General features: G+C 39.3%; 1 protein-coding gene across 1 annotated transcript in view; it reads right to left on the reverse strand.

The window, feature by feature from the left end:
• Positions 1-2,185: 2,185 nt before the first annotated feature.
• The window catches only part of LRMDA (leucine rich melanocyte differentiation associated), a 701,183-nt gene continuing 686,910 nt past the window's right edge, over positions 2,186-16,458 (reverse strand). The window contains exon 7 of the mRNA XM_075025695.1: positions 2,186-4,397. Coding sequence (XP_074881796.1) covers positions 4,318-4,397 — 80 coding nt within the window. The 3' untranslated portion in view covers positions 2,186-4,317. The remainder of the gene's footprint in view (positions 4,398-16,458) is intronic.

The following is a 16,458-nucleotide window of genomic DNA, read 5'->3' on the forward strand; positions in this document are numbered from 1 at the left end:
TAGAAAGGAATGCAGAAGACAGATTTTAACTAAATAGCAGAAAAAGACTAGCCAGTGAGATGTAACGGTTACCAGGTGTACATATAAAAACACTGAAAAAGCAAACTATGCATTTCAATTGTTATACTACAAGCAGTGAAGCAGAAATTTCACTTTAGAAACAAAAGGGGAGCACTTACCTATTTTGTGCCATCACTTGCTTGAAGAGCAATGACATGGCAATTGAAGCAGACAAGGACACAGCTAGGCATCTTTAGGAACAGAGGACAACAGCTAGCAAGCCATGCAAGACCCCTGACTTCGTATCACCTGATTCACTGCCAGATTCCCTAGACTGAACCTGCAAATGGATACATAGAAATCTAAGTGTCAAACATACAGCCTCAGTCTTGGCTATATGGTTACACTTCTGGAAAGCTGAATTTCATCTCTTTCTTTCACATATGCCAACCATTTAACAAAGCAGAAAGACAGACAGTTGTACACAGAGTAAAGAGAATAAGCTTTCCCAAACTGGGCAAGCAGAGACTCATGTGCCAACTATCACACCACATAAAGAAGAAATAAGTGGTAAGACTCAGTGTGAGTCAGTATAAAATGGACTGATTCAGAACCTCACCACAAAGGCTGCATCTAGCAAAGTTCTGCTGGGGGTAAACATTTCCCAACATACTCATATTGTTGGCAGGAATAAAAAATATTAACACATCCATTGGCAGCAAGTGAACCCTGTAATTTACAGAAAGAATTTTCAAAAGCACAGGCAGGTTTGTTTCTTTCTTCTGACTTAAATGGGAGCAACATTAGACAAATGTATAGTGATTTTTCATCTGCAAAGAAGATGTGAGAATTGAACATTCAGCAATCATGTAATGCTTTGCTCAAAGAAACAAATATATTAAAAAGGGAGCTTCATACCAGCCTTCCAATACTAGCAACCCTAACTCTCATGGATAATAACATTGACTTCAAAGGGACTCACAGTTTGAGTAAAGCAAATACTAGAATAAGTATTGTGAGACTCAGCCCTAACAAAGGAGAAAAAAGTGGTTTCAGTGGTAACATACTTTCAGCAATCCCATAAATGATTTATGCATGCATGCAACACAGGCAATTAGAACCAGTTTGCTCTAAAGTTAGGTCTGTGTATCCATAAAAGTAGGGTTCTCACTGAAGGTCATTTATCTTTAAAATTTCCCTTCAATATTGTAGTTTGGATTTTTTTCTTATTTTTAATTAAAAGGTTAGGAATTAACATTTTCAATACATAAAGTTAGGACAGCTACTACAGGCAGCTCCTAGTAAAACCATTCACCTCCTAGTCTTCATTTGTGAAGCCATGTGATGTCTGCCAAAAGCCAAAGTACTGGCCCTCACACGACTGAACAGAAGATGGAAGCTTGGATATTTTTTTTTAAAAACAATGTTATTTGAAGATTACTTTTTCAAGCACACCTCAGATCTCAAACCTTGTTAACCGTCAAGTAACATGGCTGGCCAAAATGTGTCTTGTGACAACACAAAGAACTAAAAATGCAGTGGTTCCTTGGAAAGATACACATTTTAGATTCCTTACAGCTTTTTAGGCAATCTTTCATTTTTAATAGCCTAGTTAATCTTGAGAGGGAAATACGTGCCTTTTATGCAGAAGGGGGAGTAAAGGAGAGAGAGTGGAATCTCTTCTTAGATTACTTTACTGCAACTTTCATCCTAAATGATACTCAGTTAAGAAATTCAGGCGCAGTTCCCACTGAGGAAAGAACCAAGTGTAGATAGCAGCCCCAGGTTTGAAAAGTTTGCCATGTCTTAAAACAGAACCTTGGCAGAAGACATCTGAAAATAAAATGTTCCACATATTAAACAGTAAGAAACATCCATGCTTGTTTTAAATAATATCCTAATACTTATTAGTAATATAAAATAATTATTCATAGATTATCCTTTTGATTTTCCAGAATCAGTGACATTTAGTGTGAATTCCCTTTGAGCAAATTTTAATTAGGGCTTTACCATATTTAACTATAGGTATATAATCCCCCAAGTGAAAACAAAAGCCAAAATGGAAGAGACTTTGATCACATGTCATTCCAAAAATATTTTTGCCTCCAAAGCTTTGCTGGGAAGAAAACACTCCTGAAAATGATACAAATGTTTTTGACATTAGGAAAAGTAAACAAGCAAAATAAAGATGGAAAAATCGTGCGGTCAGTTTGCAAGTGCTGTTTATTGTTTGAGGCAGGGTTAAAGCCTTTTGTAAGGACAAGAACATATATGCAACCAGACTGAAAGTGACATTAGGTTATTCTAAACACCCCCATTCAGAACCCTGCTGCCTGAAATATGCCATAGCCAAAATGTGTGGAGGCTTCAAAACAGAAAATATGATAGGAACAAACTGGGATTGCTGTTATTTTGGTAACAAAGAGAGACGACAAGTGCCCTAAATATTTCTAATGATATTTTTGATTTTAAAAAGAGGCACGTAGTTTTCCTTTATCTAATATCTCCTAGGACTTCTAATGTGAATTGGCATTTCGTTTGTAGCCATGTATAACATTAGCAGAGGTGTTACAAGTGGCCAGAAGGTGCTTTCCAGACACCAATTTGTATGGCAAAGAGCAGAGAGCTCAATTTAAACCACAGGTGGCGTGAACTGGATCGTTCTATGTTCATCACTGATTTTAAGTACCTGTTAAGTATTTATTATAGACTTTCAGAGTGTGTGAAGGTTTCCATTTACTGAGTAAGGCCTAAAACGTTCAGCAGCACCATCAAGCTTTCCTTTGTCACTCTGCCAGTGTCTCACTCTTTTTCATCCGTCAAACCTGAATTCATGATTGGCTTCAATATCCAGTTCACTTCCACCTGCAACACTAGCTGATAATAGCCCCCCAAAGTAAGCAACTTCTGAAAACTGACATTTTTTTTCAACCAGGAAAGTGAATAAAGACCACCAAGTAATTTCAAACAAGCCAAAACCAGCCAGTGATGGCTCTCAGTTGGGACCAATATGCATGGGTTTGGAACAGCCCAGAGGTCAAAATTTTTGCATATTCCTTGGCCAATCCCATTGTATCTAGCAGCACTTAACACAGTACATGCATGAAATACTGGGATTTTTTTTCAAAGTAACAAGTTCGTGATTCTAAATATGTCCAACCTGTTTATTAGAAAAGCCAGAAATATGCCATGCATTTTTATTTTTTCCACTGAAAATCTGACAATAGGTTTTCTTATATAGACATCAAAAGGGATTAATCAGAACTCGTCTCTATAACATATCAGTAAAGCTGTTAATTATGTTAATTCCACCAGTTACTTTTATTGACTTTTTTTCCCCTCTGAATAATCATACCCATCTGGTGGCAATCTTATTTTATATCACTCCGTTTAAGCACTTTTTTCTTTCCAAATTTAAGCATTTAATTCTAAATGTAATCTCTGTACAAGTTAAGAATATCTTGTGCAATAAACCAGGAATAATACACACTGTCAATATCACAATTGAGGGCTTCTTCCGAGTACATACAGTTAAGCTGTGCCACTATTCTACAGCATTAAAAAATGATTGCTTTTCTGAAGGTCAGAGTTAGTAAATGTTGCAATGTAATTTAAGAATTAGCAAATTTTGTTTGTCTGCAAAATTGCTTAAATCCTTTTCCTTTGCATATAAACAACTATACAAATTGATAGTACTTTGCATGGCCAAAATATTTTCAGGATCTATTTTTTTCCCTGTTGAAAGAAAAAATGATCCATCTAGGCTCATTTCAGGGGGGATAACACCAAACAAAAAATAACACTGTGAAAGGATTTGTGTAAGCGTGTATGAGATGATAGAAACACAAGCACTTAATTCACAGGGGAAAAAACAAGAACAGATAAGGGCTTTTTCATCTGAAATTATAGCCTCGCTCTTTCATAAACACTTTGATATCACCAGCCACTTTCACTCAATAGGCAAGCTGGAGATAAACGTGCTAAGGTGCCAACCAATAGAGCATGCTCACTGAAGCCCCAGGTGTGACCCCTGCTCTTCTGCAAGCAGCAATTGGACCAGGCAATCCATCACGGTGCTCCTCCTGTCAGGCTGGGTGCTCGGCTGCAGCTGTCTGTCACACTGGTGGATGGGACCTGCTTAAAGGCAATCATGTCAATCTCTGTGTGACTATTCAGACTACGATAGAAGGATGATCTTGACAGGCTTGGCAAAGTCAGCAGAAGGCACTAGAGGACTTTAGTTACATGCTTAAAATTTAGATGCAATTTGTGCTTCTTTTGTGGAGGGATTCAAGAGGCACAGAACAACGCTGTGTTTTATAGCTGGTCATCTCGGATGAATCTGTTGCCCTCAGAATGTTTTCCATAGTAAATGTAGCTGCATTTTCCCAAAATGCCTAGAATAAAAAGGAAATTAATTACAATTAGGACAGCAGTGGCATAATACGCAAATAAAGCACATAGCTAGGGAAATTTGAAGGAGGGAAGGGAACAGTTTTCTCTTGTCCTGCAAAAGAAAGTTTGTGCATTTGAAATACTCAGTATTACCATTTCAATCGGCAGTTTTGAATCCACTGGGAAAACGTGTTCAAATATCTGCACGACCTATCCTGTTAAACATACATCCACAAGTGTCTTCAAAAATGGAATGACATAACACTGAAACATCATACACTGTATTTTAAATCACAGTACCTCTCTCCTGCTTTTGAAAACCAGAAAGCCTGGGCTGAAGTTACATTTTGTACTCTCTGTAATCTCCCTGCTACATGTCTACAGGATTTTCCTGATGATTAAAACCAAAAAGAAAAAAGCAGAAAATAGTTACAGTTTAATGTGGATCCAGGAAAAACCTTCCAAATGTTCACAAAGTCATACTACAAGCACCTAAAGCCATCCCTGCTTTGCAGTGGCAGAGAACTGAAGTGACCAGCTGAAATCCACATGGGAAGTCACCAACATACATGGGCTAGAACTTGGAACTTCCTAACGGTTAGCCCTCCAGACTCCAGCTTTTTTCCCAGACATACAAGTAAACATCTAGTAAAAACATTTCCAAAGTAGCTCTCCAAGCAACATCCTATGAGCCAGATGCAATTATAAATTATGGTAAATATCAGTACATAGAGGATGTTTTCAAAAATTAGCCAGAACACTGCTTTTGGGAGACAAGGCACATTATTCTAAGTGGGTACAGGCAGCAAGATGCCTGAGGAAGCCTTAACTGCTGTGGGTGAGACACACATACCTGCAGATCACACTACCTTATTCAAAAGCATCCCCTCTGGTGGTACTAAGCGGTATGTGAAAGCGTAAGTTCACAGTCACATCCCACCTGTGAACATCCTCAAAGATGCTAAATTTTACTAGCAGAGTTGTTGTTTGTGCCCTCAGGCACATATAGTCAAATTAAAGTCATCTCCCATGCACGGAAGGAAGGTGAAAGGGTCTCCTCTACCTCAGGAGTGTCTTAATACAGCAGTCACTGAAGTACCCAGCTCACCCCCATAAGGGTAAACATACCCTAGCCCAAAGGAGACAAATGCTGCCTTACATAAAGGGTAAAGATGGGGGAGGAGCAGATCCTCAATTCATTGCTGCTTTAGCTTGCCAGGACTCACGCAGAAAATACCTGCAGTATGAATTAAGTATGCAAGCTTTTATATTCTGCATCTATTTTTCCAATATAACATGCATCAGATAAGCAACTAAAGCCTTGGAAGGCATGGGCTGTGCAAGATTAATGTTAACCCATGCTGCTCTTTCCTTCTAAGACATCAGGATAGTAACACATTCCTATAGGAAAAAAAAAAATTGATAGGCCTGTCATTTGTTGTGAAAAACACATTCCTCTTCAGGATAACACAAATGGGGACTATATGGTGCAGTGCCTAATCCCTTTCCCCTCCTCCCTGGAGCTTTCTTCAATAATTTCAGTTTCAATAATTTCACTAGTGGAGCAGTTTCCACATTCAAGGGATGATATTATCATTCCTAAACAAGCCTTTAATGAAAAGCAAGGGGTTTTTTCTCCCTAAGCAGATGATATTCCAAGTCAAACTGCAGCAGGCATTCGGTTGGTAACAAGGCCATTTAGAGGTCTAAATGTAAAGGATACGAACAGTTTATTAATGGCATTCTTCAGACTCCTTTTTCACTGGCATTGATAAAAGTCTTGTTTGAGGTCTGCCACATTTCTTAAGGACAGGAAGCAAGACTGTTTATAGAGATGCTGGTGAGAGAATGCTGTTTGATGAATGCTGGAGACTGTAGCTAGGTGTCAGTGCTTAGAAAATGAGGCAAGGACATGAGGTATTAATATTGTCAATGATCTCTTGACAGGAAAACAGATACTCCATTCACCATCAGATTTAAATAGACATCAAGTGCATTAATGACAAAAGGGCAGACTTCAAACAAAGGGGGCTGTATGGTGCTGCGCTGAGCCAGTCTCCAAGTTGGCAATAACCTGATCTGAAAAGACACTGTCAGGGCTACAGACAGGCCCTGGATTGTGTGCGGTGACAGAAAACAGAGATGCTGACAGAGATACCGGTGCCATATTATGCCAAGTATATTCTAACACTGTCTCCAGCCCTAACTAAATCTGACATCATTTCCTATCGCTTATAGTATCCTCCACTGCTCCGGCAGAATATTTCTCCCCAGACATCATTACAAACTCCGCTGTAGTTTTAAAGTTACTGGCAGGCCTGTGCTGTCGTGGAGGCTGGGTCTAGAGGCCTAAGGATAACCTCAGTCAATCTAAATTTGGCATTTGCTTGGAGAAGTGCTCTCATTTTCACTGATATCTCAGCTACTTGAGGTGATCTGAACGCTAAAGTGTGAGGAGCTGTCACCTTGAATAAAATCCTTAAAGTAAAGACGCTCAGTTCCTGGGATGTTCAGCAAAGATGTCGGACAGTCTGGCAGCAGGAAATGAAATCCAGCTGCTGCTGCTCGCCTGGGGATAAAGGTGCTTGGGCTAGTGACAGTTAAAGTCAGCTGAAATTTTTGAACTCCTGCAGCCTACAATTGTTTAAATTAAGGAAGTGTTGTCTCCGCAGAGATTCTCTACCCAGGCACACAGCTGTGATTCGATTGCCAGGCATATTACACACAGCGCTCAGAGAGTCTTGATAAAAGCATGGTTGAAAATGCCACCATGAGACTTTATTTATCATGAAGGTTATTTGTAAAACAATAATCTTGCTCATAAATTAAATGCAGTGACTGGTTGGCTTGTTTTGTTTTGTTTTTCCTCTCCATTTCCCACCTCCCTTTGGCAACCACAGAAAACTCGGAGAAGTACAAAAGGCTTGTGTGCTGCAATGAGAATTTTTGCAATGAGATTTGCTAAGATATGTCACACGTGAATTTAGGAAACCTACTGCTTCTCTCCTGTTTATGTGCAATGGTGCTCATTCCTTGCAGTTCAGGGGCAGGAGTATGCTTGTGGTTTTGCACACAGACAAGGGGAGTAATAAGGGGAAAACAATACATCTGTGGTTGTTGCGGTGTTTTTTAATTAAAATATCCAGTATTGGCCATAACAAGATAAGTATACCCCCTATACATCAAAACAACACACAGCATCCTGAATGAGGTTTCTGCTGATGATTCTTAAGAAACGACAACACAAGGTCTCTTGAGGGATCATCTTCCTCGAATAAGGCTTCTAATTTTTCTTAAGTAGCTGCTTCTACCATCACCAGAAGCTGTTAAAACTATAATTATGAAAAAAATGCATTGGGAAGAATCATTTTTAAATTCACTCTTTATCTTTTAAATGTTTTCCCCCTTCAGAATGGATGTTCTAATTATGCTGGGTAAGTAACGACCTTGCAGTTGCTTGCATGTGTTGTGGTATCAGTCTTTCTTCACAAACACATTGTAATGTCAGCACCACCAGCTTTTCCTTAGCTGAAGGAAAACCCAATTATCCAAATAAATAAATAAATACATACATGCATAACTAAAGCACATGAAAAATTGTTCAAGTCACGTTTGCTCATTTTAAATTGGGCACGTGTTGCAGAGAGCTATGGTGCAGTTGGACCTCCATATACTTTCCTAGAGGAAAAAAAGTTTGCAGATCTTGATGTATTACATGGAAAATGGTAAAATGAAGTTGCAATGGGATGTGCTAGACCTATAGATCATACAGCCTCAGTCAGAGGTCAAAATTCAGCTCAGGCCAACAGTGATCTAAGGGAATTGTCTGGTAGCATCTTGTTGCCTTTCTTGGTTTGCTCTTTTTCCTAGCAAATAAAATGTTCTACATCTATAAAAAAACACCTCTCAGCCATCACAGCTGGGGCAGCTGTTAGCAACACAGACTTCTCCAGTAGCATTCAGTTTTCCTTAAAAAGTAATTACTAAAAGTAAGTAGTCAAGCCAAAACTTTTGCCACCCCCATCAAAACCTATTGCCACATCTGCCCAAGAACCCCCTCAGGCACCCCTTTTAACATCAAATGTTTTTAATAAACCCCTCCGCAAGTGTGAACAGCAAAGTATTCACAATTAAATTTGTTTGTCAAACACACTGGTCTACAGTATACATCAGGGATTACATTTCAGCATACAGTCCTCTGCCTGTCTTTCACATGGGCTAACCACAGGTCCTTGTACTAGGAGCTGTGGTCAGATAAAGTGTAGCACTTCATACAACAGACTCAATATTCTAGCAGAATTCCACTTCACCTAACTTTAATTTGAGTACAGTACCTAAATCCTCCACTGCCAATTTTTATTTGATCCATATTCATCTCTTTTTTCCACAACCTGCTGTTGTATAGTTTTGCTATGGGCTATTAAACAGCTGCCATGTTCCACCAAGAAGCTGGGTGCATTTCAGCGTGGTTATACTACCAATCTGTAAATTGTTTTGAGACCCTTCAGGATGAAATATCAATACCATTATCATTTTTTTCATAGGCACTTGGGCGTATTCTACAATTAATGAACAGAAGTTGCAAGATTCCCTTAAATATTAATATAAAATTCCTTTAAAGGAAAATAATTCCCTACCTACAACATTTAGAGGAGAATAAATACCTATCTACAAACAGTTTCAAGTCTACAATGCTACTGATTTAGGCAAAACACCTCTGTCAGTTGAATTAATTAGAAACTCTTAAAAACCTTTTCATCTAAGGGATAAGTAAAGTTGGTTTGAAACAAAAAATCCTTTGGTAGAGGAGTTTAGTAATTTTTCATTTTATATTTATCTTCGCGGAAATTGTAACAACTTTATCTAGTTGTCTAGTTGACAACCTATTTTCAATTCCACTTTGACTTTCTATGAGAAATGAAGAACTAGAGATTTTTAGGAAATTAGGATCCTAATCCTCTCACCTTTAGTAGCACATAGGTTATTTTTTTCTGCTAAATCAGAAGAATTAAATTGTATGTACTCTCACAGTCATTTTAGTTTAAATAAAAAAAAGATAAAAATCACTCCATCTAATTGTACCTGAGCTATCTATTTTATATTCATCATTAAGAACAGTCAAACAACTGAATGCTGTAAAAAGTATCAAAATATTTCCAAATGTGTTCCTTTGAAAGATTTGCTTTATAATCCTCAATGAATCATTAAAAAAACCAAACCAAAACAACAACAAAAAAAACCAAACACAAAAACATTAGCCTGACATGCATCCAAATCAGTTTGAAATTTGGGGAGCACAGATCCAGCTTCACAGCAGGCAAGTGTGGGGGCCTGGGGCGGGGTGGGAGAAGAGAAGATGAGAGATGCTAAATATCTAACAGTGATAGGAAAAAAAAGAATAAACAGAAAGTTTACTTGGACCCAAGTAGTGCACTTCTAGTTTTACTGAGTCTTGTGGCTGTAACATCAGGGAGATACTTTACAAATGCAAAAAAAAAAGGGGGGGGGGGGGGTGTTCCTAAAATATTGAGTGTTTGTCCAAGTCAGTCTTCTAAGGTTCATGCATCTGCTTTAACTTGCAGACATTTATTTATTTATAGCTGGGCCTTCACAGTTGTTTATATAGAAATACATTTTTATAAACAAGAACAATAATTTGAGCAATTAGAAACAAGAAATCCTTTACTTCTGGAGATCTGTTAGAGCCAAAAGCAGAAAAAAATGCTTGTTGAGTTACGTTTTTGGTCCATGTTCTGTAAAATAGACCAATTTAATAAAAAATTTAGAACTATAAACTTATAGAACAAGAAGGGAGGGAATTATAGACAGACTTTTTGTATTTCATGTTGACTTTTGGTAGAACTGAACAATTGTTTCTATTGAACATGATCCAGCCTATGAACACTCTGACACAGGAATCTGAGAAGATCACTTGGAAGATAAGAAAAGATGTAAAGGATCACCTGGATCACTAAGTCCACCCAAAAGCAGCCAAGTATGTAACTCAGAGAGGTCCACTCAGACTTTCAATCTGCCCCAGCACACCTGTCAGTATGGGGAAGTTCAAGCTCAAAAACTGCAACATGACACAGGAAAAGAACAGAAGAGTCACAGAGGTCCTTGCTAATGCAACATGATCTCTGACTACTACAATTAAACCTGTTTGTTGCAACCACAGTTTCCAGAACGCTCCAGGTTGGAGTCAAGACAGAGGATCTAGACTCCTTAAATCAGAGCAGAGGGAGCAATATAGAGAGGAGCATACAACAGATAAGGAATTGAATGCCTTTGGTTGTGCTACAGCTGAATGCTGTAGAAGGGTTATCTTATAAAGACCTGAAATATCATAGCAATAAACCAAAACTAAACAAGAATTCCCTAAACTATATCATAAAATACACACAAGTGCTCAAATAACAAATGTACAAATATTAACTTCCCTTATGTTATAAACTAATTAATTTATTTTTAAGAGGATAGAAACACTAAACGTAAGCAAAAATACACGCAATTCCTCCAAAACTATCTGTGCATAAAGGGATCAGGTTGTGTTTGAGAAGGCTGAAGAGAGCTCACTGCGGCTAAAGCAGAATTCCCACACTGTGGCCACAATACAGAGTGGTCCCCAAATACTCCCAAAGAGGTCCCCATGGATTAGGGAATGTGGTCCATCGGAGGTTTCCTGAAGAAGGGGGACATTCCCTCAGTAGCAAACTGCTGATCCTGATTCTCCCCTCCCTCTGTGGGTAACAACACTAAAGGAAGGTAACCTTCACATTCAGGGGAGATGAATTACCTCTTTGCTCTGCTCCGTGCACAGGGTTGCCAAAATGCGATAACATTTTCCTCTGGACACCCTACAGCATGGGGCACAAAGTGGTCTTTCAGACTGAAAGAAATTACTGAAAGGCACAAAATCAAACCTGTATCCAGTCTACAGCAATGGAGTTGGAATTATACACCTAAGGTAGAGCTGAGAGGAATCAGAGCAGGCAAACTGAGACACTGAATTATTGCAAGTATCCTGCACAGACAAGTACTGTGACATGTCAAGTCTCACTGGCCTGTTTGTAGGAGGGGGAGGGGGAAGGGGGGAGTATGTGGGGAAGTGAGAGTAGGAGAGGGGAAGGAAAGCAGTCAACAGGGAGAGGATGTTGGAAAAATTTGCAATGAAGGTGATAGGAATACAAAGATGTGAAGTTTGCATCCGAGGCCAAGGGAACTGCATAAATGTTCAGTGTAAACTAGCAGTCAAGCTGATGTGTGATAAAGTGCAGCCTGCTGTAAATACACTGCAGGGCTCCCAGTGCAGCTGGGGATGAAATTTGTAATTTGGGGGGTGGAGGGGGAGGAAGAAAAAAAGAAAAGTAAAAGAAAAAAAGAGGAAAGAAAAAAATGCACTGCAAGCTCTTTCTCACATAATCTGTTACTGGAAAATTGAGACACTTGTCCAAGTCCGTGGGAATAAGCTGATGAGCTGATACTTAATAATAAACCATATTGTGTCATGGTGTGGAGTCATCTAGATCCATTCAGGCCACAAACTATATTACTTTATACAGTCCTGGCTGACATACATTTAAAGCCCTCTACACATTAAGGAGCCATTAGGCTGACAGATTAAAAGTTATCTTGGAGCTAATGTTTCCATTATGCGTATCCTGGCAGTGGAACAATCAACACACTGTTCCTCAGATGTCATACTTTGTTTAAAAAAAGGGTAGGGGAGAGAGAAGGGGAAAAGGAGGGTATCTCTCCCTCCTTGAATGACATTGACATGCTCAGCTTTGATCTGGGCATGTGCTGTCTACAGATTCTCTAGTGTTGGCTAAAATAGGACCATTTAGGGCATAATACTTGAAATCATTAACCAGTTCCGTAGTCCTCTGGGTATCATTGTTACAATTTAAGGTCCTACACTTGGGATTTCTTTGGAATCTTTCCATGCTTATTGTAATCATCACCAGAGAAATATGTTGGGAGGCGGGTTGTCTCTCTATAGTGAAAATGAAGCAAAAAGCACCAAACAAAAAAGCCAAATGCTTTTGTCTCTGCAGTGCCTCTTTACCATTTTTGCACTGTCAGATAATGTCACGGATGGAATTCATGCCGACTTTAGGACAAAATATTTCTTGTTGAATATATTGAAATTTTAAAGTGGATTTTTTTAATTACTCAGACACATAAATTGTATACTCAGCTAGGTACTGCAGTCGAAGAAACCTAAGTGCACAGAAAGCATCAGCATGCCAGATATTATGGGTGAAATGGTGCTTAAATTTGGATGTATTGAATACCCTTGACGGAGATGGAGGAAAGGAAGTATGGGTTCACAGTTCTTTTAGTTTTTCAAAACACTTCTTTGCATATCTCATTCTCTTATATATGGTCTAAATAAAAGTAGTAAAGGCAGACCGAGTTCCTCTGTAAATATCCAGTGCAAGTCAGGTTACACCTGTTCAATGCCCTTCATCTCTAAACCAACGTCACAAGAGCTTGATTGCTTTCTGCTAATGGCCAAATACCCCAAACTGGACTAGCAATTTTAGTAACCAGGCAAAAAGCCACTCCCCACCGAAACAGAGCCATCTCGCCGGCTTGCCTCCCGTCAGGCAGCTTCAAGCCGAGAGCATCAGCACTAGAGGGCAGCATGCATTTGTCTAAGACGCGGACCGCACCACCAAACTCAATATGCCGATACGACAATTAAAGCAATACGGTTTGTTAGTTTTGCAGCCAATTTCTTGTTCTGTCATGATCAAAGCCTATATTTATACACTCTCTGCTTTCAGCCTTTCGCCCAGGAGCCTGACTTCTGGTGGACTAATCTCGGTGAGCATCAGTTTGTGTATACAGATGGCTACAAAAGGATGTCACTGGGTAGTGGTCTGAACAAAAGGCTCAAAATGTTGTACGGGGGGGAGGCGACCGTCCGTCTGCACCACCGGCTTCCACTGCAGCTGGTCTGGCACTCGTTATTCTCTCACATTCACAACAGAAATTCTAGCGCTCTTTTGAACGAGCTTTCTATTACTTTTGAAAATGCGACAGTATGATCCCTGAAGTGACGCAAGAGGCACTTTTAACATATTCAGAATGGTGGAGGAAAAGGAGGTTGTAAAATCCCATCCCGACCATATATTAAAGTTCTGCTGTTCAGTGTACACTCACCATATTAACTTAGATGATCTTCAGTTAATTTGGCTAATATACACAAAAATGGCATTTCTGTAGGCTGTTCTAGACTTTGGACTACATTCTACTAATAATACGTACATTAATCAGCAATGGAATTAAACTATAAAGAATGACAGGGTCATTAAGAAAACAGAAAGTGAGTATAATTATATTGTACTTTGCAAACTTTAACCATACGCAGATTGCATTAGCAGTAAAATGCAAGGGGAAAAAAAGAGGGAAGTAAGCTCTTTTAGTAACTGTGATAGAATTAAACAAATGTACCATGATTTATGGGGCAGAAAGCAAACTTTTGGAATAATTGTTCGGAAAGTCTGCAAGCATTCCAATAAAATTACAAATTCTTATGTGAAAAAATTTGAGCAGCAGGGCCCTTCTGGAGAGTTTAGACATAAATTTGGCTCATCTCATGAGTAAAACTTGCTTTTGGATCTCAAATGTGTTCCTGCTGGAGGAGTTCACATTAGGAAGAAAAAAAAGCCATACAAAATTCAGTCTGGCTCAACTGGTTTGAAATTTCTCAAGAGAGTCATCTGAAATAAAGACAAGTTGCTTTTTATTTTTAAAGCTGGGAAAGAAAGTCTCTCAAATAAAATTAAAGAGCAAAATGAAATAGTGCTGCTGTCACATTATGATACAGTTAAGGGAACCTTCTTTGCATGCCATTACTTGCTCCTTTCCACAAGCCCTTCCTCAGAAACAAAGGAAACATTTAACTAATTGCTAATGATAGGATTGCTATGATTCTTCCTAATACAGAAACAAGTGTTTTTTAAGAAGCTGACACTACAAGGCCCTGGATTCCCTTGATTTCCAGTGAAAACTGAAGGCATTTGGCACTTCGTAAGACACATCCGGACCCCACACAACTGGTAAGCTCCTTTCTCTCTTGTATAGCTGTTGCTGTATAGCACCAAATGAAGTCAGAAATGTGTCTGGATTCAAACACCCAAAGAGTTCAGCAAATATCTAGTTCTCTGGACTGAGTCTGGGCTTGTCTCTTAGCAGAACTTTGTTTTATGCTATATCGCATATAACACCATCTGCTATTGCTAAATACTTAGTGGCCATAGTCTAGTTCCCAGTGTCTAGTTCCTAGACACTGACTACCTCCAGTACGGAATGCCAAAACATTGTCATTGTTTCCTATCCTCAACTCTTTTCCCCCTCCCTCAGCCTCCTTTTAAAAACATGCTAATGAGAGGGAGGCTGAAGGTTAAATCACAGTGGACAGGAGAACATAGTTTACAAATGCACTTCTAGCCTCTATGGAAGCTTTTGCTAAAGATAAAAGATAGGAGGCTAAGAAATAGCTCGAGAGAGGCACATTAAAACCCCTCCATTAGGGTCAGAGTCATTAAAGTTTAGTCAAAGCACCGAAGACTTTCTAACAACTACTATGCTTAGTAAACGTTTTCCACTGGAGCACAGATATTGGTGAGAGCTTTTGGAGTGTGTCAGTTAATCAGTATTCACCCGCTTTGACAGCTTGAAATATTACTCACTTATTTGGCTGGTTCAAATTTGTCAGACTTGACTATGTCGTAAGTTAACATGTCCCTACATTAAAAAGGAGCCAACTGGCAAATATGCACATTGGACCTAATAAAACACATCTGGCCAAACAATCAAGCAACACTGATCACTGTATCACTCACAAGCACAAATTAACAGCGACTGTCTTTGAGATCTACCAAGCTAAACAGGAAGCAATAACCTGCTACCTACTACTTTACCAAATATCCTTTAAATGGTTAACTGAAGGATAAAACCTCCACCACATTCTGAGACATTCAATTGCTTGGTTAAAGCTGCATAAATATTTTAGATGTCTTGGGTCATTTGCTGATACAAACAGGAGAAATGGTTAAGACAGAAGCTCTCCCTTAATCCAGAGAATGTTTTTCAGTCAAGGAAGCCCCATCTGCCACAGCAAGGCCATTTAGGCAATGGCTCTTACAGGTAATACTCTTAACCTTTGCTCTCAGAGCAGGTGCTATTAAAACAGAAACTGCTCTGAAGGTAACAGGTAGTCCAGGATTAGACCATCACATGAATTCACAGTGGGAAAGCTACTCACATACAGTCACTGTTTGGTTAAACATGTCCAACAGCAGGGTACGAGTGCTGCTGTTAAGCCTGGGGCAGCACTGAACAGTCTCTGTCCTGAAGGAGTATGTACTGGGCACGCTGACTTCCACAGCATCCTTTGCACTCTGACAGAAGCAATGCACAGCACAACTGCCCTACTGAAGACCTCAAAGATCTCAAAAGCAGTAACAAAATATTATACAAGCAAGATCTTTTCAGGGATAAGGAAAGCTTAACCACTTACGTGTGTGCAGTGAACCCTCTGGTCCTTTCAGAGAGGCTCCTGGGAAGCGGCTATATGCTACTGAAGTATTTCAGTCTTTGGGAAAAACAAGCTTGACATCCCTGTTGGCATCTTGGCTGAGAACAGACACTGGCCTTACTCAGAAAACATCAAACGTGACTTTCTGCTAGCTGTGGCTGTGGTGAAGCTGAATACTGAAGGCAGGGGGAGGAGAGGTCACAGAGGAATCAGTAGTTAACAGGGTAAAGTGAGTGTTATAATCCCCAAATTGCAGTTGGACTGAATGTTTTCAGACAATTTGCCTGTCTAAACCAAGACAGTATCATTTTTCTTTCTTCTAGGAGAGGGTTAAGAATAATCTGAAGCTTGGAAAATGGCTGCTGTTGATACTAGTGAGGCCTTCTCTTTAACTAGATCTTTCAGGAAAAAACAAATTAATCAACAGCCAGCTGAAGTGGGTTTAATGATTGCATTCTGCATACAATCAGCTTTTCCCTTTTCAAGGGCCATCAATATGTCAAGGGAAGACA

Source organism: Buteo buteo, chromosome 4 (genome assembly GCF_964188355.1).
Source record: "Buteo buteo chromosome 4, bButBut1.hap1.1, whole genome shotgun sequence".
Classification (NCBI taxonomy): Eukaryota; Metazoa; Chordata; class Aves; order Accipitriformes; family Accipitridae; genus Buteo; species Buteo buteo.